The 21,821-nt window shown below is 41.1% G+C and overlaps 1 protein-coding gene across 2 annotated transcripts in view; it reads left to right on the top strand.

The window, feature by feature from the left end:
- The window catches only part of FANCL (FA complementation group L), a 332,294-nt gene that overhangs the window by 128,953 nt on the left and 181,520 nt on the right, over positions 1 to 21,821 (top strand). For both annotated transcript variants that reach the window (XM_053712035.1, XM_053712034.1), the window contains one exon: positions 8,602 to 8,698. In XM_053712035.1, coding sequence (XP_053568010.1) covers positions 8,602 to 8,698 — 97 coding nt within the window. The remainder of the gene's footprint in view (positions 1 to 8,601; positions 8,699 to 21,821) is intronic.

Here is a 21,821-nt window from a genome sequence, read left to right as displayed (position 1 = left end):
TAGGGGTTAAACTATTTATTTAGTTGCGGCGAGGTGCGGGATCAGCAGGATAGGGGTTAATAACTATTATAGAGGGCGACGGTATAGGGGCAGGATAGGGGTTACTAGGTATAATGTAGGTTGCGGCGGTGTCCGGGAGCGGCGGTTTAGGGGTTAATACATTTATTAGAGTTGTGGCGGGGTCTAGGAGCGCGGTTTAGGGGTTACTAACTTTATTTAGTTGCGGGGGGCTCCGGGGGCGCCGATATAGGGGGTAGAACAGTGATGTTTAGTGTGGGTGCTTAGTGACAGGCTAGCAAGAAAGCTGTAAAAAAGCCGAAGAGCAGCGAGATCGGATGAGTGATAACTATCACAGTCCGCTGCTCATCGCCCCGTACTTGGTGCGTGGCTTTTTGACAGCTTTTTTGATAACTTAGGCGAAGTTTTGCAGGTCCACGGCGGCGATGTGAGGCGAGCTTAGGCGGGCATATTGGGCCGGCGAAGGAAGGTAAATTAGACACGTTGATAACTACCCCCCATAGTTTAAGGGACACAAACCACATTTTTTTCTTTCCTTTCATGAACCAGCATAGAGCCTGCGATTTTAAACAACTTTCCAATGTACTTCTATTATCTAATTTGCTTTCTGGTCTTGGTATCCATTGTTGAAAATAATACCTAGGTAGATTCAGGAGCTGTTGATTAGATAAGCCAATAACATGAGTCATATGTGCAGCCACTAATGTATTCAGCTAGCTCCTAGTAGTGAATCGCTGCTTCTTCAGCAAACAAAATAAAAAATAAATTGGAAAGTTGTTTAAAATTGTATTCTTCATCTATATGATGAAAGAAAAATGTGAGTTTCATGTCCCTTTCAGGTACCACTCTGGAACTGCTGAGGATTGCTGGTCCTAAGCAGACATGGATGGTGAGCCAGTCAGCAGCCAGGTTGTATGACTACCAGCCGTATCTGCATAAGATCAGCATTTTTGCATGGCTCTAGATATGTACAGTTGTTTGTGTTAAAAATGACATGCTCAATGAATTAGACCATAGCATATTGCATTACAGTCGTATCTGGTGGAAAAATAGTGGCATCAAATATTCCAAAATATATAAATATATAGTTTTCATAGGTAAATCAAAAGCTCTATTTCTGTGTAAACAGAGTGATGGCAAAAATGGCACTTTGGGCAAGTTTTTCTCTGAAATTCTCGGTAACAAAGGGGTTCAAGTTATTTTAAACAAGTCTGCATAGTATGTTTCAGCAGTTAAGCACTTCTGTGAGAGAAATGTAAGCATTAAAGGGGCTATTTTGCTAGCAACATCTGCAGGCTTTTTTTTAAATCTAAACACTCCAGAGGTAGAACAAATAAAAAAGCCTCTTGAGTATGTTTTTCTTATTCCTTTTGTCATGGCCATTGAGAGACAGATGTAAGGGGTCAGTGTTAAAAGGATCGTCAGATACGCGAGAAATGATTATTTCAAGCACCCGTAGGGCGAAATGTTATAAAAAAAAGTGGGCTGACCTTCGCTATCCATACAAGTGGCAATATGTCTTCTATTGGAATCGATAGGGATTGCTGCCTGTTCTACAATCCACCCACATTGCCAGTGAATGGGGATCTTTGCAGTGTGGAGGGGGCATGTTTTAACAACATACTAAATATAAAAACTAAATATTAAAATAGTTCCTATTTTGTAAAAGTTCAAATAACAGATATTTAAGCTAAGTTTTATTGTATGTGCATTAGATTAAAATACAGGTATGTGTGAAACGTCTCACCTAAGCTGACGGGTATTCTTTACAACATTAAAAACTCCCAGGAATGTTTCCCCATTAAAATACTGGTTATTCTAATGGAACACCCATAAAACCTCAGTGGAATGAATATATACAGCTCTGGAGAAAATTAAGAGACCACTGCAAAATGATCAGTTTCTCTGGATTTACTATTTATAGGTATGTTTAAATAAAATTAACATTTTTGTTTCATTCTATAAACTACTGACACCATTTCTTCCAAATAAAAATATTGCCACAACTGGTCAAAATGACAAAAAAGATGCAGCATTTTCAGACCTTGAATGTCACAAAGACAACAAGTTCATGTTCATTTTAAACAACACAATACAATTTTTTTTAACAAGAATTCATATATCAATATTTGGAGGAGTTACCCTGATTATAAATCAAAGCTTTCATAAGTCTTGGCAGGCTCTCCACCAGTCTTTTACATTGCTGTCAGGTGAATTTATGCCACTCCTGGTGCAAAAATTCAAGCAGCTCGGCTTTGCTTAATGGCTTGTGACCATCCATCTTCCTCTTGATCACATTCCAGAGGTTTTCAATGGGGCTCAGGTCTGGAGATTGGTCTGGTCATGATAGGGTCTTGATCAGGTGGTTCTCCATCCAACCCCTTGATTGACCTGGCTGTGTGGCATCCAGCATTGTCCTGCTGGAAAACAAAAATACTTGATACAGGGTATGTAAATCATCTTAAGAACCTCAAAGTTTGTGAAAAATTTTTTTTTAACATAATTTCTTTTGGCGTCGATACGGTGGCATGAAATATACCAAAATCGACCTAGATCAATACTTTGGGTTGTCTAGTAAAAAAATATATATAGTTTTGATAAGTAAAGAAAAAAACAAGGCTCTATTTCTGTTTAAATGGAGTGATAGCAAAAATGCTAAGAATTCTCCGGTCTTTTGGGCAAGTTTTTCTTTGAAATTCCCGGGCCTTAAGAGGTTAAGCTATGGATAAAATTATATTCAGTAATTGTAATGATAACACATGCCGATCTAATTTTTCATAATATGAAACCAATGGGACTGTATTACAGCATACTATATCATGTGAAATAGGGAAAATATGCCATTTCTAGATTTGTTTTTTTCTCGTTGTTTCTTGGGACTTGCAAGTAGGGCTGTACCTTTATTATGCAAATATAACTGTCAAAGTTTAATCCCATTTAAATTACCTCACCGGAAACTTAATTACATTGTTCAGACATTGGCAAACAATAAAGAAATCTCTTGGTGCTGGGCATTTTCAACAGCTGCAGGAACTTAAAAGCTGTTGATATTTAATAGAAATAAAGAAAGGAAAATAGGCTACACTATAAACTTCATTTTCAGATGTTCGATGCCGTCAATATACAGGCCTTTTATTTGGTTATCCACCCTTTTATTTAGCTACTGTAACTGTTCCTAATAGTTTTATTTACAGTACGTAGTATGGTGTAAAAACATGATCAATAAAGTTTGTAGTTTAAAGCAATAATGAAATGGACATTTAACACTAAACTCATTTTATAAGCATAGTTTTTTTTCCCTCCACCTCCCTCTAGTCAAGGATACCGCCATGTTAAAATCCAGCTTTCGCTAAACTCCAATACTGATTTGTTTGCTCATGTGCTGCAACTCTCTTTCAGATACCTTCAAAATGGCAGTACCCATGATTAGGGGGAAGTGCATGAAATATGTTAACTGGGAAGAACGCTGAATCATTCTGTATAGAACAAAACATTTTTATTGTTTGTTTTGAAATTAATTTACTATATTTTTGTTTTCAGATACTTGTATTATAACTAATGCTATTTTTATTCTGTTCTAAATTTATGAAAGGGTTATTTTCATTTATTGAAAAATTGATTTGGCTGCTTAAATACATTTTTCCATCTAAAGGGGAGGAGTGTCTACGCCTTAATTCATTACTTTTGGTATTATAGAACCTTGCCACCAGGAGGAGGCAAAGACACCCCAGCCAAAGGCTTAAATACCTCCCCCACTCAACTCATCCCCCAGTCATTCTTTGCTTTTCGTCACAGGGCGATGGCAGAGAAGTGCTGAAGATTCGGAGTAGTCTCTTATGGAGGGTATTACTTTTCGGAATGGGACTGGAGTTTTAAGTAGTCCTGTCACCCTCTCAGTGAGAGCCTGGGTGAAAGTTAGAGTCCGGAGATGCAGGGAGAGTCTTTCTTTGAAACCATCCTGACTCAAATTAACAGCTCCACAAGCAATCAGCATTGACGAGTTTCGCTGCCTGCTTTCTGCACTCAAGTCCATGTCAGGAGCGATGCTTCTACCTGTCACACTTGAAAGGCTGTGTTCCTGTTCCACGGCATGGATTCTGGTAAGATTGTTTCATTTTTTATACATAATGATAACACAGAAGAAAGGGTCACAGTGTGGCACCTTTTTATCTTATGGATTCAAGGGTTAATATTCCTGGTAAGGGGATTATTGAACGGGGGGGGGGGGTTGTACATGATATTGTTTATTGTGTTATTGCTGCGTTATGTGCAAGATGAGGCTCTGGCAATGTGTGGAACTTTCAGGTTGACTTCAGGGAGTATTTGTGCGGCCAGTTTTGGCACGTTTTCTCCTTAGTGCAGGGGTGGTCCTGCGAGGCATCGCATGTGACCGGGTGTGGTGGTCTCCACTTCCTCTGTTGATCAGCAGCACAGGAGATGAAGCGGTTTCTGTAGTTTGGGTCATAGGAGGTGGTGAGTGCCCCGGCCATTGGAAGTATAAAGGTGCCTGTTTATTAAGTTAATCTAGTCCATAATAAAAGTGCAAGCTATGGAGGACTCCGACGCGTTAGCGGGTACTCCCTCTTTAAGGGGAGGAGGTTCTTGTAGATCAGCCTGCTCAACTATGTTCCACATGCCTGGATAAAGTTGCGACATCAAAGAATAAAGGGATGTCTAGTACTACTGAGCCGTCCACCTCTGAGGGTTCCCTGCTTTCATCTCCAAGTGCACATGCAGCGCCCCAGGGTCCAACCATTACTCCTACGGGAGAGATTAGTTGGCCATCGGATTTTGCGGATCAACTGCAAACGGTGGTATCGAAAGGGATCCATGCCTTACCACATTCTGCTAAGCGCAAGCGTAGGGCGTATCATGGTGGCCCAGCCCAGGGGTTGTCTACGCCTATGGAAATTTCAGAGGCATTATACGATGACGAGGCCCACTCCGACTCTTCGGAGGAGGCTCCTTTTGGGTCGGAGTCCTTGTCATCTCTTCCTCCGGCTGCGGAGGAGTCTGACTTTAGGTTTAGGATAGAGAATTTGCGCATTTTGCTGAAGCAAGTGCTTGCTACTCTGGAGGTTCCGGAACCAAAGCTTCCGGAGGGACCTTCGATTCCTAAGCTTGACAAGGTATAAGAGGACAGGGTGGTGCCTCAGACCTTCCCGGTTCCTTTCAAGATGGCTAATATTATTAAGAATGAATGGGGGCGGTTAGGTTCTTCCTTTTCCCCTTCTTCCTTTAAGAAACTGTTCCACGTTCCAGTCTCTCAGCTCGAGCTGTGGACTGTCCCTAAGGTGGATGGTGCTATTTCCACGCTCGCAAAGTGGACAACTATTCCTCTCGAGGATAGTTCGTCGTTTAAAGAGCCCATGGATAAAAAGCTGGAAAACATGTTAAGGAAAATGTTTCAGCACACAGGGTTTACTTGCTGTAGCCGCGGTTGCCGGAGCTGTAACATATTGGTGTGAATCCCTGTGTGATATGGTCGAGAGGGAGACTTCCATCAACGAGATACAGGATAAGATTAAGGCGTTGAAGGTCGCCAATTTCATTTGTGACGCCAATATGCAAATTATTCACCTGAACGCAAAGTTTCAGGGTTCTCCGGTTTAGCTCGCAGGGCTCTGTGGCTAAAGTCTTGGTCTGCGGACATGACCTCTAAGCCGAGGCTATTGTCTCTACCTTTTCAAGGAAAGATTCTGTTCGGTCCAGGATTGGATTTTATCATATCCATGGTTACGGGAGGCAAGGGAGCTTTCCTACCGCAGGATAAGAAGGCTAAGCCTAAAGGATCTACTTTTCATCCCTTTCATGCGGACAAGGCCCAGGGATAAGGCTGTTATTCGCACCGGTTTGGGGTTTCTTCGCAAGGTGGTGTCTAACGTAACATCAATCAGGAAATAATTGTTCTTTCTTTGTGTCCTAACCCTTCTTCTTCTAAGGAGAGGTTCTTCATAATCTGGATGTGGTTCATGCCTTAAAGTTCTATCTTCAGGCTACAAAGAATATTAGATAGTCTACATCTCTTTTTGTGGTATGTTCCGTGAAGCACAAGAGGCAAGGGGCCTCTTCTACTTCTTTGTCGTTTTGGTTGAGGAGCTTGATTCGTTTGGCCTATGAGACAGCGGGACATAAGCTTTCTCAGAGGATCACTGCTCATTCAACTAGAGCTGTGGCTTCGTCTTGGGCCTTCAAGAATGAGGCCTCTATCGAGCAGATTTGTAAGGCGGCTACCTGGTCCTCCTCACACACTTTTAAATTTTTTTACAAATTTTACGTTTTTGCTTCTGCGGAAGCTGCTTTTGGGAGAAAGGTTTTACAGGCTTATGTGCCCTCAGATTAGGGTCCGCCTTTCTACCATTCCGGTTTCATTCAGTGTCCTCTAAAGCTTGGGTATATGTTTTCCAAAAGTAATGAATGAAGCCGTGGACTCTCCTCCCCTTTAGATAGAAAACATAAATTATGCTTACCTGATAATTTTATTTCCATCGTGGGGAGGAGAGTCCACGGCTCCCGCCCCCGTAAATCCGGTGGGCGGACCTAAATTTAATTTATCTTCTGGCACCATTTATACCCTGATATTTCTCCTACTGTTCCTTGTTCCCTCTGCAGAATGACTGGGGAGTGAGGGAGGTTTTTAAGCCTTTGGCTGGGGTGTCTTTGCCGCCTCTTGGTGGCCAGGTTCTATATTTCCAAAAAGTAATGAATGAAGCCGTGGACTCTTCTCCCCACGATGGAAATAAAATTATCAGGTAAGCATAATTTATGTTTTCATTTTCTGTGTACCACTTTATGCAGAGATGTGGGATATATTTGCTATTTGTTAGTAAATATGTTAGTAGAAATACTACTACTTTGAGGGAAAAAAAAATAACTGTTACGTGCAAGCAATAGGGAGTTTATCACGGCTGTTTGCGTACGTCGGAAATTACGCACGTACTGTATTACAAGTTGAAAGTAAATTTGTTTGCTAGAGAGTAATGGAGTTTAACACTCTTCAGGTTATCGCAACCTCAGGGCTCTGGTTAACTGTTATGCGCGCCTAAAAAGTTGTTCAAAAAACAACAAAAATACATTTCACAGTAGTTACACTGATAATAACACTAATAAAAATTATAAAAAAAAAAAAAAATTCAATAAAAAGTTGAGTGGTGTGTGTGTGTGTCGTTAGTGCGCGAGCAAAAACATTTTTTTTAATCCATTATTATGATTAAAGGATATCTAAGTAATATTTTAAATTGTTCAAAATTGAAAAGTGTATTAACATTTTTAAATAGTCATTTTCGCAACATACTTTCATTAGCAAAAATGCTTCTAGTAAAAGTTATTATACTTTTTAAGCTGCATATGCACATATGCTGTGAGGGCTTTTGCACTTGTTTTCAAGCGCAGAGCTGGTGGTGAGTGACTGAGAAAGCTGGTGCTGGTGGTTAGAGAATGAGAACAAGAAGCACTCACCTGGAGTTGTAACAACGTCACTATTTAATCCAGGGGTTTACAAAGCTGTTTAAAATTTAGGAGCCAGTAAGAATATTTATATTCTTATATATCTATATATAGTATTTCTATATAGATATATGGAGAATAACCCAAAAGGTTAGGAGCCAGGGGTAAAATTCTAGTAGCCAGTGGCTCCCTGGCTACTGGGTTTGTGGAGCCCTGATTTAATACAATTAACAGTTCATTTCTGGCCTCTTATCATGTGACAGACATCAGCCAATCACAGACTAGTAAACGTATACCCTGTGAGCTTGTGCACATAGGATCTTATTCCCAAGAAAATGTGAATATAAAAAGACAGTGCAATATTTGATAATGGAAGCAAATTGGAAATTGTCTTAAAACTGCATGCTCTGTCGGAATCATAAATGTTTATTTTGACTTAATTTTCTCTTTAAAGGAACCGTAAAACCTAGCAAATAATGTTATATAATTCTGCAAATAGTGCAGAATTATATAACATTAGCTTAGCACCAGTTTTCTAAAGCAATGGATTACAGAGATATTGTACTACGAACATTACATTTTACAGAACGCCGCTCCTGGCTCTACTGTACTATACTACTATATTATATTTTGTGTGTGCGTGTGTTACAGTATGTTAAATAGAGTATAGCTTATAAGTTCTGATATTGTATCATCTGCAGTAAGGCAATAGTAGCATAATGTTTCTTCAGCAATAGTCTTAGCAATCACAAAAAAATGCTTGCTGTATGGGGAAAAATAAATATAGAGCATATAATTCTCATACCGTGAGACTGCAGAAGTGGATGGAAAACTGACAGGAAGTTTAATGCACACATAAGTAAAGGCTGACAGAAACCTGCTGCATGTGCCAAAGGTTTCAGCACTGGAAAACTGAAGCAGTGCTTACTGACCACAGGATGAGCGTTGACACATGTTGTAAATAAACCCTAGATATATGACTGCATTAAGCTTTAGACTGGTGTTTTAGCAGCAGTAAATCTGCAGTAGCTGTAAAGGCTGGCATATGGGACTACTGCAATTAATATTTGTAACAGATTAATAGGGGAATAAAAAAAAAGGTATTTGTAACATCATTATTTTTATTCTCTCAAATAGATTATCATTTGTAGATACCGACTTCAGTACCATCAAGTTAAAAATTGAAGATTCATCTGGACGTGAGCACTTAATCACATTAAAATTAAACTCAAAGGTGAGTACTTTTGTTTGCCTTTTGTCATTTGAAAGTATAATTTTGCTTAGCTAGTTATAATAAATTGTTAAATGAGATCTGTATATTGTATTCCATATTGAGAAAATATTTACACAAGGTTGACGGCAAAACTTTTATGACATCTGCTATCTTGGCAGCATCTACAGTTTCAGCAACAGGAGGAAAATAAAACCGATTTTCTTTTTTCTTTAAAAAAGAAAAAAAAATCAAACCGTGATAGTGCTTGATTTATAACTAGGAAATGTATTTTGTACACCTTAATTTAATTTGTCCACTTTTTAGTTATGTTCAGTAATAAAGATGAAACATTCAGTAACATACTGTCTAAAGAAAGTGAGAGCATTTTGTTCAGTGATTTGACTACTTGAGTGCTATGTTAGTAGCCATAATGTTCTTGAAAAAAGTAATGTTTACATACAAGCATGTTACTGATCTATCATGACTACTAAATTTTGGTGGAAGTTATAGGCTATAGATTGCTAGTGAGAGCATTCTATTCTCTCAAATGTAAAAATTATAAAATTAATTTCCTTCTTAATATGAGGAGAGTCCATGGCTTCATTCCTTACTTGTGGGAATTCAGAACCTGGCCACCAGGAGGAGGCAAAGACACCCCAGCCAAAGGCTTAAATACCTCCCCCACTTCCCTCATATCCCAGTCATTCTTTGCTTTTCGTCACAGGAGGTTGGCAGAGAAGTGTCGGAAGATACAGAGTAGTTCCTTATGGAGGGTATCTACCCCTCTGAATTGGACTGGAGTTTTAAGTAGTTTTTTCAGCCTCTCAGTGAGAGCATTGACGAAAGTTAGGGTCTGGAGATGCAGGGAGAGTCTTTCTGCGAACCCATCCAGACTCGCATTAACAGCTCCTAAGCAATCAGTGTTGACGAGTTTCACTGCCTGCTTCCATCACTCAAGTCTATGTCATGAGCGATGCTACAAGACTGTCAAACTTGAGAGGCTGTGTTTTCTGTTCCACGGCATAGATTCCTGTAAGATCGTTTCATTTTTTTATACACATATGATTCCGCAAGAATACAGGGTCACAGTGTGGCTCCTTTAATCTGTATGGAATCAAGGGTTAATATCTCCGGAAAGGGATTATTGAACAGGGGGGATTAATCACATAAATTGTTTTATTATGTGTAAGATGAGGCTCAGGCAGATGTGGAACGTACAGGTTTGACTTTCGTTTTTTGGATAAGCTGCGCAGCCTGTTAGGCTTGGCGTACTTTTTCCTGTAGCAGGGGCGGTCCTGCATGGCACACCACATGACCGGGTGTGGTCACACTGATTTCCTTGTTCCTGACCGTGCAGTTTAAGGAGACAAAGCGGTTTCTCTATTTGGCCTGGTTCATAGGAGATGGTGAGTGCCCCAGCCATTGGGGGTATAAAGGTGCCATTTTATATTTTCTATAGTCCGTTTTATAAGCGCAAGCTATGGAGGACTCTGATATGTTAGAGGGTACGCCCTATTTACCCAAGTCTAAAACCTGTCTATATTGTGAGGCCACGGTATACCCGCCTGCTTAATTATGTTCCACATGCCTTGATAAGGTAATCATGTCAAGGAAAGTCAATATGTTTAGTACCACTGAGTCGTCCACCTCTGAGGAGTCTCCATCCTGTGAGGTGCGCACCCTACAGTCATCCCCTATTACACATGCAGTGTTGATCGAGGTGGAGGGTCCCCTCGACTTGATCCAAGAAAGAATTAAGGCCTTAAGGGTGGCTATTTTTTTTATTTGTGAAGCAAATATGCAGATTATTCGCCTGAACGCCAAGGCTTCAGGTTTTTCTGTTCAAGCCCGTAGGGCACTCTGGCTGAAGTCTTGGTCTGCGGACATGACTTCGAAGTCAAGACTTTTTATTTAAGGGAAAGATTCTTTTTGGTCCAGGCCTAGACTCTGTTATCTCCACGGTTACTGGAGGCAAAGGTGCCTTTTCTCTTGTTAAGTGTATCCAGTCCACGGATCATCCATTACTTGTGGGATATTCTCACTGCCATATCCAGTCATTCTCTTGCAACTCTCAACAAAGATGGACGTAGTAAGAGGAGAGTGGTGTATTATAGTTAGTTTTTTAACTTCAATCAAAAGTTTGTTATTTTTAAATGGTACCGGAGTGTACTGTTTCATCTCAGGCAGCATTAGAAGAATAATCTGCCTGTGATTTCTATGATCTTAGCAGAAGTAACTAAGATCCACTGCCGTTCTCACATATTCTGAGGAGAGAGGTAACTTCAGAGGGGGAATGGCGTGCAGGTTTTCCTGCAATAAGGTATGTGCAGTTAACATATTTCTAGGGATGGAATTTGCTAGAAAAATGCTGCTGATACCGGATTAATGTAAGTTAAGCCTTAAATGCAGTGATAGCGACTGGTATCAGGCTTATTAACAGAGATACATACTCTTATAAAAGTGTAATATAAAACATTTGCTGGCATGTTAATCATTTTTATATATATTTGGTGACAAATCTTATTGGGGCCTAGTTTTTTTCCACATGGCTGGCTTGATTTTTGCCTAGAAACAGTTTCCTGAGGCTTTCCACTGTTGTAATATGAGTGGGAGGGGCCTATTAGAATTACAGACTGAGACACTCAGCTTCCTTCTGCATGATACAGGACATCTCTGAAGGGCTCAAAAGGCTTCAAAGTCGTGTTTGAGGAGGGTAACAACCACAGTAGACTGTGGCAGTTATTGTGACTGTGTTTAAAAAACAAAAAAACAAAACAAAACAAAAAAAAGCAAACGTTTTTGTCATGTATTATTCCGTTTTTGGTATTAAGGGGTTAATCATCCATTTGCAAGTGGGTGCAATGCTCTGCTGACTTGTTACATACACTGTAAAAATTTTGTTAGTGTAACTGCTTTTTTTCACTGTTATTTCAAATTTTGTCAAAATTTGTTTCTCTTAAAGGCACAGTAACGTTTTTTATATTGCTTGTTAACTTGCTTTAAAGTGTTTTCCAAGCTTGCTAGTCTCATTGCTAGTCTGTACAAACATGTCTGTTCATTATGTTTAAAAGCCATGGTGGAGCCCCATAGGAGAATGTGTACTAAATGTATTGATTTCACCTTAAACAGTAAAGATCAGTCTTTATCTATAAAAGAATTGTCACCAGAGGGGTCTGTCGAGGGGGAAGTTATGCCGACTAACTCTCCCCACGTGTCGGACCCTTCGCCTCCCGCTCAAGGGACGCACGCTAATATGGCGCCAAGTACATCAGGGACGCCCATAGCGATTACTTTGCAGGACATGGCTGCAATCATGAATAATACCCTGTCAGAGGTATTATCCAGATTGCCTGAATTGAGAGGCAAGCACGATAGCTCTGGGGTTAGACGAGATACAGAGCGCGTAGATGCTGTAAGAGCCATGTCTGATACTGTGTCACAATATGCAGAACCTGAGGACGGAGAGCTTCAGTCTGTGGGTGACGTCTCTGAATCGGGGAGACCTGATTCAAAGATTTCTCATTTTAAATTTAAGCTTGAGAACCTCCGTGTATTGCTTGGGGAGGTATTAGCTGCTCTGAATGACTGTGACACAATTGCAGTGCCAGAGAAATTGTGTAGGCTGGATAAATACTATGCAGTGCCGGTGAGTACTGATGTTTTTCCAATACCTAAAAGGCTTACAGAAATTATTAGTAAGGAGTGGGATAGGCCCGGTGTGCCCTTTTCCCCACCTCCTATATTTAGAAAAATGTTTCCAATAGATGCCACTACACGGGACTTATGGCAGACAGTCCCTAAGGTGGAGGGAGCAGTTTCTACTTTAGCAAAGCGTACCACTATCCCGGTTGAGGACAGTTGTGCTTTTTCAGATCCAATGGATAAAAAATTAGAGGGTTACCTTAAGAAAATGTTTATTCAACAAGGTTTTTTATTTTACAGCCCCTTGCATGCATTGCGCCTGTCACTGCTGCGGCGGCATTCTGGTTTGAGGCCCTGGAAGAGGCCATCCATACAGCTCCATTGACTGAAATTGTTGACAAGCTTAGAACTCTTAAGCTAGCTAACTCATTTGTTTCTGATGCCATTGTTCATTTGACTAAACTAACGGCTAAGAATTCCGGATTCGCCATCCAGGTGAGTAGGGCGCTATGGCTCAAATCCTGGTCAGCTGATGTGACTTCAAAGTCTAAATTACTCAACATTCCTTTCAAGGGGCAGACCTTATTCGGGCCTGGTTTGAAATAAATTATTGCTGACATTACTGGAGGTAAGGGTCATACCCTTCCTCAGGACAGGGCCAAATCAAAGGCCAAACAGTCTAATTTTCGTGCCTTTCGAAATTTCAAGGCAGGTGCAGCATCAACTTCCTCAGCTTCAAAACAAGAGGGAACTTTTGCTCAATCCAGGCGTGGGCAAGAGATGTTCAGGATCCCTGGGCGTTGGAGATCATATCTCAGGGATATCTTCTGGACTTCAAAGCTTCTCCTCCACAAGGGAGATTTCACCTTTCAAGATTATCTGAAAACCAGATAAAGAAAGAGGCATTCCTAAGCTGCGTACAAGATCTCCTTGTAATGGGAGTGATCCATCCAGTTCCGTGGATGGAACAAGGACAGGGGTTTTATTCAAATCTGTTTGTGGTTCCCAAAAAAGAGGGAACCTTCAGACCAATTTTGGATTGAAAGATCCTAAACAAATTCCTCAGAGTTCCGTCATTCAAGATGGAAACTATTCGAACCATTTTACCCATGATCCAAGAGGGTCAGTACATGACCACAGTGGACATAAATGATGCCTACCTTCACATTCCGATTCACAAGAATCATCATCAGTTCCTGAGGTTTGCCTTTCTAGACAGGCATTACCAGTTTGTAGCTCTTCCATTCGGGTTGGCTACAGCCCCAAGAATTTTTACAAAGGTTCTGGGCTCACTTCTGGCGGTCCTATGACCGCGAGGCATAGCGGTGGCTCCTTACCTGGACGACATCCTGATACAGGCGTCAAGCTTTCAAATTGCCAAATCTCATACAGAGATAGTTCTGGCATTCCTGAGGTCGCATGGGTGGAAAGTGAACAAAGAAAAGAGTTCTCTATCTCCTCTCACAAGGGTTTCCTTCCTAGGGACTCTAATAGATTCTGTAGAAATGAAAAGTTACCTGACGGAGTCCAGGTTATCAAAACTTCTAAATGCTTGCCATGTTCTTCACTCCATTCCGCGCCCCTCGGTGGCTCAGTGCATGGAAGTAATCGGCTTAATGGTAGCGGCGATGGACATAGTGCCATTCGCGAGCCTGCATCTCAGACCTCTGCAATTATGCATGCTCAGTCAGTGGAATGGGGATTACACAGATTTGTCCCCTCTACTAAATCTGGATCAGGAAACCAGAGATTCTCTTCTCTGGTGGTTATCTCGGGCCCATCTGTCCAAGGGTATGACCTTTCGCAGACCAGATTGGACAATTGTAACAACAGATGCCAGCCTTCTAGGTTGGGGTGCAGTCTGGAACTCCCTGAAGGCTCAGGGTTCATGGACTCAGGAGGAGAAACTCCTCCCAATAAATATTCTGGAGTTAAGAACAATATTCAATGCTCTTCTGGCTTGGCCTCAGCTAGCAACACTGAGGTTCATCAGATTTCAGTCAGACAACATCACGACTGTGGCTTACATCAACCATCAAGGGGGAACCAGGAGTTCCCTAGCGATGTCAGAAGTCTCCAAGATAATTCGCTGGGCAGAGACTCACTCCTGCCACCTGTCAGCGATCCATATCCCAGGTGTAGAGAACTGGGAGGCGGCTTTTCTAAGTCGTCAGACTTTTCATCCGGGGGAATGGGAACTCCATCCGGAGGTGTTTGCTCAATTGGTTTTCCGTTGGGGCAAACCAGAATTGGATCTCATGGCATCTCGCCAGAACGCCAAGCTTCCTTGTTACGGATCCAGGTCCAGGGACCCAGAAGTGGCACTGATAGATGCTCTAGCAGCGCCTTGGTTCTTCAACCTGGCTTATGTGTTTTCACCGTTTCCTCTGCTCCCTCGTCTGATTGCCAAAATCAAACAGGAAAGAGCATCGGTGATATTGATAGCGCCTGCGTGGCCACGCAGGACCTGGTATGCAGACCTAGTGGGCATGTCATCCTTTCCACCATGGACTCTGCCTCTGAGACAAGACCTTCTAATACAAGGTCCTTTCAATCATCCGAATCTACTTTCTCTGAGACTGACTGCATGGAGGTTGAACGCTTGATCCTATCAAAGCGTGGCTTCTCCGAGTCAGTAATTGATACCTTAATACATATTGTCCTTCCTCCAAGAGGGTTTGGACAAAGGATTATCAGCTAGTTCTTTAAAGGGACAGATTTACTGCTCTGTCTATTCTTTTACACAAGCGTCTGGCAGAAGTTCCAGACGTTCAGGCATTTTGTCAGGCTTTAGTTAGAATTAAGTCTGTGTTTAAACCTGTTGCTCCTCCATGGAGCTTAAACTTGGTTCTTAAAGTTCTTCAAGTGGTTCCGTTTGAACCCCTTCATTCTATTGATATCAAACTTCTTTCATGGAAAGTTCTTTTTCTGATGGCTATTTCCTCGGCTCGAAGAGTCTCGGAGTTATCTGCCTTACATTGTGATTCTCCTTATCTGATCTTTCATTCAGATAAAGTTGTTCTGCGTACAAAACCTGGGTTTTTACCTAAGGTGGTTTCTAACAAGAATATCAATAAAGAGATTGTTGTTCCATCATTATGTCCTAATCCTTCTTCAAAGAAGGAACGTCTTTTGCATAATCTAGACGTAGTCCGTGCCTTGAAGTTTTACTTACAGGCTACTAAAGATTTTCGCCAAACATCTAACCTGTTTGTTGTTTACTCTGGACAGAGGAGAGGTCAGAAGGCCTCGGCAACCTCTCTTTCTTTTTGGCTTCGGAGTATAATCCGTTTAGCCTATGAGACTGCTGGACAGCAGCCTCCTGAAAGGATTACAGTTCATTCTACTAGAGCTGTGGCTTCCACCTGGGCCTTTAAAAATGAGGCCTCTGTTGAACAGATTTGCAAGGCTGCAACTTGGTCTTCGCTTCATACTTTTTCCAAATTTTCCAAATTTGATACTTTTGCTTCTTCGGAGGCTGTTTTTGGGAGAAAGGTTCTACAGGCAGTGGTTCCTTCCGTTTTAAGTTCCTGCCTTGTCCCTCCCATCATCCGTGTACTTTAGCTTTGGTATTGGTATCCCACAAGTAATGAATGATCCGTGGACTGGATACACTTAACAAGAGAAAACATAATTTATGCTTACCTGATAAATTTATTTCTCTTGTAGTGTATCCAGTCCACGGCCCGCCCTGTCCTTTTCAGGCAGGTCTAAATTTTAATTAAACTACAGTCACCACTGCACCCTGAGGTTTCTCCTTTCTCGGCTTGTTTCGGTCGAATGACTGGATATGGCAGTGAGGGGAGGAGCTATATAGCAGCTCTGCTGTGGGTGATCCTCTTGCAACTTCCTGTTGGGAAGGAGAATATCCCACAAGTAATGGATGATCCGTGGACTGGATACACTACAAGAGAAATAAATTTATCAGGTAAGCATAAATTATGTTTTTACCGCAGGATAAGAAGAACAAACCTAAGGGACAAAGTCATAAGTTTCGTTCCTTTCGTTATTTATATATATCGGCATGGTGGGACAGCCCCCGATCCGGCTCTGGATCTTGTAGGGGACAGACTGTCACTCTTTTCGGAAGCTTGATTTGGGGATGTGCAAGACCCGTGGGTCCTGGAGGTCATCGCTCAGGGATACAGGATAGGTGTCAAGTCTCATCCACCCAGGGGCAGATTCCTCTTGTCAAACCTGTCTTGAAGGCCAGAAAAGAGAGAGGCCTTTCTAGGGTGCGTGAGGGATCTTTCCTCCCTGGGAGTCATTGTACCGGTTCCTCTGGCAGAAAGAGTTCTGGGGTACTACTCAAACCTTTTTGTGGTCCCGAAGAAGGAGGGAACTTTTCTCCAAATTCTGGACCTAAAGTGCTTAAACAAATCTGAAGGATGCATACCTTTACGTTCCAATACACATGGAACACTTCAAGTTCCTAAGGCGAGACCAGCACTTCCAGTTTATTGCTCTTCCGATTCGTCTAGCTACTGCTTCAAGAGTGTTTATAAAGGTTCTAGGGGCTCTGCTTGCAGGGGCCAGAACCAGATTTATAGCAGTAGCGCCATACTTGGACGATATTCTGGTTCATGCACCATCCTGTCATCTGGCAGAAGACCATTCAAAAGATCTTCTTTTTCTTCTTCGATCTCATGGATAGAAGATAAACTTAGAGAAGAGTTCTCTTACTCCCAGTACCAGGGTGGAGTTCCTGGGTACTATAATAGACTCCATATCCATGAGGATATTCCTTATAGACCAGAGACATTACAAGCTAACTTCCAATTGTCTTGCCCTCCAGACCTCCTTAAGGTCCTCTGGGGCTCGGTGTATGGAGATGATTGGTCTCATGGTGTCTTGTATGGACATCATTCCTTTTGCCAGATTCTATCTCAGACCACCTCAGCTGTGCATGCTGTGACAGTGGAATGGCAATCATTCGGATCTGTCTCAACAGATTTCTCTTGACAACCGGTCGAGAGAATCACTCTCTTGCTGGCTTTGTCCAGATCACCTGTCATAAGGTACGTCCTTGAGACCATACTTGGAGATTGTGACTACGGACGCAAGTCTTTTAGGATGGGGAGCTGTTTGGGGTGCCGTAAGGCACAGGGCTCGTGGACTTCTCCTCCCGATCAACATTTTGGAACTTCGAGCGATCGTCAACGCTCTGAAGGCTTGGCCTCTTCTGGTTTTGTCCCAGTTTATCAGATTCCAATCAGACAACATTACCTCGTGGATTACATGACCCTTTTAAATGGTTTCTCCAAGCTATATGATCAGACAGTTAATAAAATTAATGTATGACAATATTAAGAAAGTATCCAGCAATAAACTAATTTCTATTTTTTCTCACATTACTAAAAACAAAAATACCAAAAAATATGCCATTGAGATCTTAAATTGCAGCTAGGTACGACTGATTTATCAATTCAAAGAAAACTGACTGAAATATTGTGTGACAAAAATATGGATGTTTGAAAATGTCAAACTCTTTAAAAAAATAAAAAATAAAACCCTGAATCAAGCAAAAAGCTTACTTCTAGCACAGTTAACATTTGAGTGTGAACATTACATTATTATCTGGTCCTTACTGTTCTCTATTCGAGAGGTTCCCCAAGCTTCTACAGGTTCGCCTCCTTTGAATTATTATATGGACGAAATCCCAGGGGGTTACTGGATATAGTTAGAGACATGGGAGCAGGAGACAACCACCAATGGAAGTGTTATTGAACATATATCCCAAATGCAGGACCGTATGGAAGCTGCCATGCCCATTTTCAGAGAACATATGGGAAATGCTCAAGAAGCGCAAAAATACAGTTATATATACTGTATTGCATGGGTCAGAGTGTTTCAATCTGGGGGACAGGGTGTTAGTTCTGGTCCCCACAGTGGAAAAAAAAATTCTTAGCAGGGCCCATATGAGATAAATAAGAAAGTGGGTAATGTTAATTATAAAGTAAGCCAGCCAGGAAAGAGGAAACCTGAGCAAATATATCATGTTAATCTGTTAAAACCTTGGAAGGATAAATAAGTCTTAGTTGCTTTGAAACATACAAAACTGCTATTCACCAAGGCAGAGGTAAATAGATCTGAAACCCTTTCTGTGCATCAAAAGCAAAAGTTCAACTATTTTATCAGGTGAAACAGATGTATTTTCACTGGTACTAGGGAAAACTCATGTCATTAAGCATGATAATAATAACAGAACTATGGAAGAAAGTTTGTCTTAAAGGGACAGTCTACACCAGAATTGTTTTTGTTTAAAAAGATAGATAATCCCTTTATTACCTATTCCCCAGTTTTGCATAACCAACACGGTTATATTAATATACTTGTTACCTCTGTGATAACCTTGTATCTAAGCCTCTGCAAACTGCCCCCCCATATTTCAGTTCTTTTGACAGACTTCCATTTTAGCCAATTAGTGCTGGCTCCTAGGTAACTCCACGTGCATGAGCACAATGTTATCTAAATGACACACATGAACTAATGCCCTCTAGTGGTGAACAACTGTCCAAATGCATTCAGATAAGAGGCAGCCTTCAAGGTCTAAGAAATTAGCATATGAGTTTACCTACTGTAGGTTTAGCTTTCAACTAAGAATACCAAGAGAACAAAGCAAAATTGGGGATAAAAGTAAATTGGAAAGTTTTTTTAAAATTACATGCCCTATCTGAATCATGAAAGTTTATTTTGGACTTGACTGTCCCTTTAAAGTGAAGGTCATTTTTGAAGAATTAGTGCCTGTTTTTTAATAATCCTATTAAAAACAAGGGCACTCTAATTCATCAAAATTGACATTTCAGATGTTTTCTTAAAAAACGTACCTTTTAATCCTGAGAGCCGCTGCAGCGCTTCCTCCGCCCATCACAAGCCCTTTTCGCAGGTCCAAAATGACGAATCTGGCTTCATCTAATCACAGCGTTCCCTCATGCCATGATCCCCCGGGGGGAAACACTGTGATTGTAAGAATCCGGATTCGTCATTTCTGACGTAAGCAGAGGCTTCTGACGGCCGGGGGAATCAATGGAGCAGCTTTCAGGATTAAAATGTAAGTTTTTGAAGAAAATGCTTGAAATGTCAATTTTGATGAATTAAAGTGCCCTTGTTTTTAATAGGATTTTTAAAAACCAGGCACTAATTCCTCAAAATTGACCTCCACTTTAAAGGGACAGTCTAGTCCAAAATAAACTTTCATGATTTAGATAGGGCATGTAATTTTAAACAACTTTCCAATTTACTTTTAGCACCAATTTTGCTTTGTTCTCTTGGTGGTACTATTTGAAAAGCTAAACCTATGTAAGCTCATATGCTAATTTCTTAGATCTTGAGGCCGCCTCTTATCTGAATGCATTTGGACAGTCAGAAATGACGAATCTGGCTTCCTCCAATCACGGCGTTGCCCCGGGGGGATCATGGTCTGAGGGAACGCTGTGATTGGAGGAATCCGGATTCGTCATTTTGGACCCGCGAAGAGGGCTTGCGACGGGCAGAGGAAGCGCTGCAGCGGCTCTCAGGATTAAAAGGTAAGTTTTTGAATAGAACGCTTAATATGTCAATTTTGATGAGTTAAAGTGCCCTTGTTTTTAATAGGACTATTAAAAACCGGGCACTAATTCATCAAAATTGACCTTTACTTTAAGCCCTATAGACTCCCTGAGGCCTGTAGGAAGGCTATTAAAGGGACATTATACACTAGATTTTTCTTTGCATAAATGTGTGGATGATCCATTTATATAGCCTATACAGCTTTTTTTTTTTTTTTTTTAAATGTATAGTTTTGCTTATTTGTAAATAACATTGTGCTGATTTTCAGACTCCTAACCAAGCCCCAAAGTTTTAGGAAAATACCGACTTATACCTACTCCAAATTGCTCCTGTTTATGTAAAGAGTCTTTCCATATGCAGAGGAAGTGGAAGGGGGGAGTGTATGCTTTTTTGCTATTGAAGCACTTGCAGTGGGTGTTCTAGCTAATCTTTTTAACAGTACAAAACTGAGAGCTTCTAAGTAAGTTTTTAAAGAGTTTTATACTGGATTTTTAGATCAGTATCTGTGCATATTATTCTTTATAGTAGTGTATTGCATGCAGTTAAATAAAAATGCGTGTATACTGTCCCTTTAAACTGGAAGTAGAAAAAAAAAAATGTTAAAACTTGGGGTAATTAAAGAGTCACAGTGAGTGGAACAGTCCAAATGTGCTTGTTCAAAAACCTAATGATTCAGTGAGGTTTTGAAATAACTATTGCAAGTTGAATTGTATTTCTAAATTTGACACTTACCCAATACCTAGAGTTGATTAGTTAAAAGAATGTTACATCCAAAGCATTAAGCTCAACATTATTTTTAGTGATGGTAAATAGCGTTTGTTAAAGTGATCATTTATTAAAAAAAGGTGCTAAACTCACCCTGCCTGTGCTAAAGTCAGAGCCACCAGCTGCCCACAGCACAGTGCTCTTCTACCAATGAGGTGACATTTCCACCTCTAAACCAGTACCCGTGCTAGCATACACAACACTTTCATATGACACACACGGTTATTGGTTTAGAGGTGGAACCGTCATCTCATTGAAGAAGAGCACTGTGCTGTGGGCGTCCAGAGGCTTTGACTTTAGCGTGCTACCGCGGGACAGAAAGGGTGAGTTTAGCAAGCCTCGAACCATCTGGCACAGTCATTTGGAGTGATGAGACCAAAATTGAGCTTTTTGGCCACAACCATAAACGCTACATTTCGAGAGGAGTTAACAAGGCCTATGATGAAGGGTACACCATTCCTACTGTGAAACACGGAGGTGGATCGCTGATGTTTTGGGGATACGTGAACTACTAAGGCACAGGGAATTTGGTCAGAATTGATGGCAAGATGAATGCAGTATTTTATCAAGCAGATCGCCTCATTTTCCACTTCTTGATTAGAGTTTTAACACTGCTGATTTGCATTCTCAATTCTTTGGATATCTTTTTATATCCATTTCCTGTTTTATACAGTTCAACTACCTTTTTCCCACAGATCCTTTTAAAATTATTTTTCTTTCCCCATGACTCAGAATCCAGAAATGTCAGTGCAGCACTTTATAAAAGATAGGCAAGGAACCCCGAGGGGAACCGAGAGCGGGGTGCGCTAAATGTAAAAAAAACAATCAAGTCTGTGCACAAACCATATGACCCTCGTGGAATCGGGCGGTGATACAAAGGCAATGTGAAGTAAAAGGTGCAAACGGCAAAGCTCCTCTGGTCCTCGGAGTGAAGATTTCTGGAAATTAAAAGTGAAAAAGAGGGCGCCACATAGCGTGATACTGTTGATACAAGATCAAAAGGGAGAATATTCAAAAAGGCTTACCGAAAAGCTATGCACCGTACTGTGACCGGTGCTATCAGGCAGACTAACAATCTCAGTGGTTAGCACACTGGGTGGCCTCAGATGTACTGCAGGCAGGTGAATCTCTGCGTGGCTTGATTGGAGTAACCGAACGTCTGTGCAGAATGTATGTTACAGACTGCGGT

This window comes from Bombina bombina, chromosome 4 (genome assembly GCF_027579735.1).
Source record: "Bombina bombina isolate aBomBom1 chromosome 4, aBomBom1.pri, whole genome shotgun sequence".
Lineage (NCBI taxonomy): Eukaryota > Metazoa > Chordata > Amphibia > Anura > Bombinatoridae > Bombina > Bombina bombina.
This window is presented reverse-complemented; position numbering and strand designations above follow the sequence as displayed.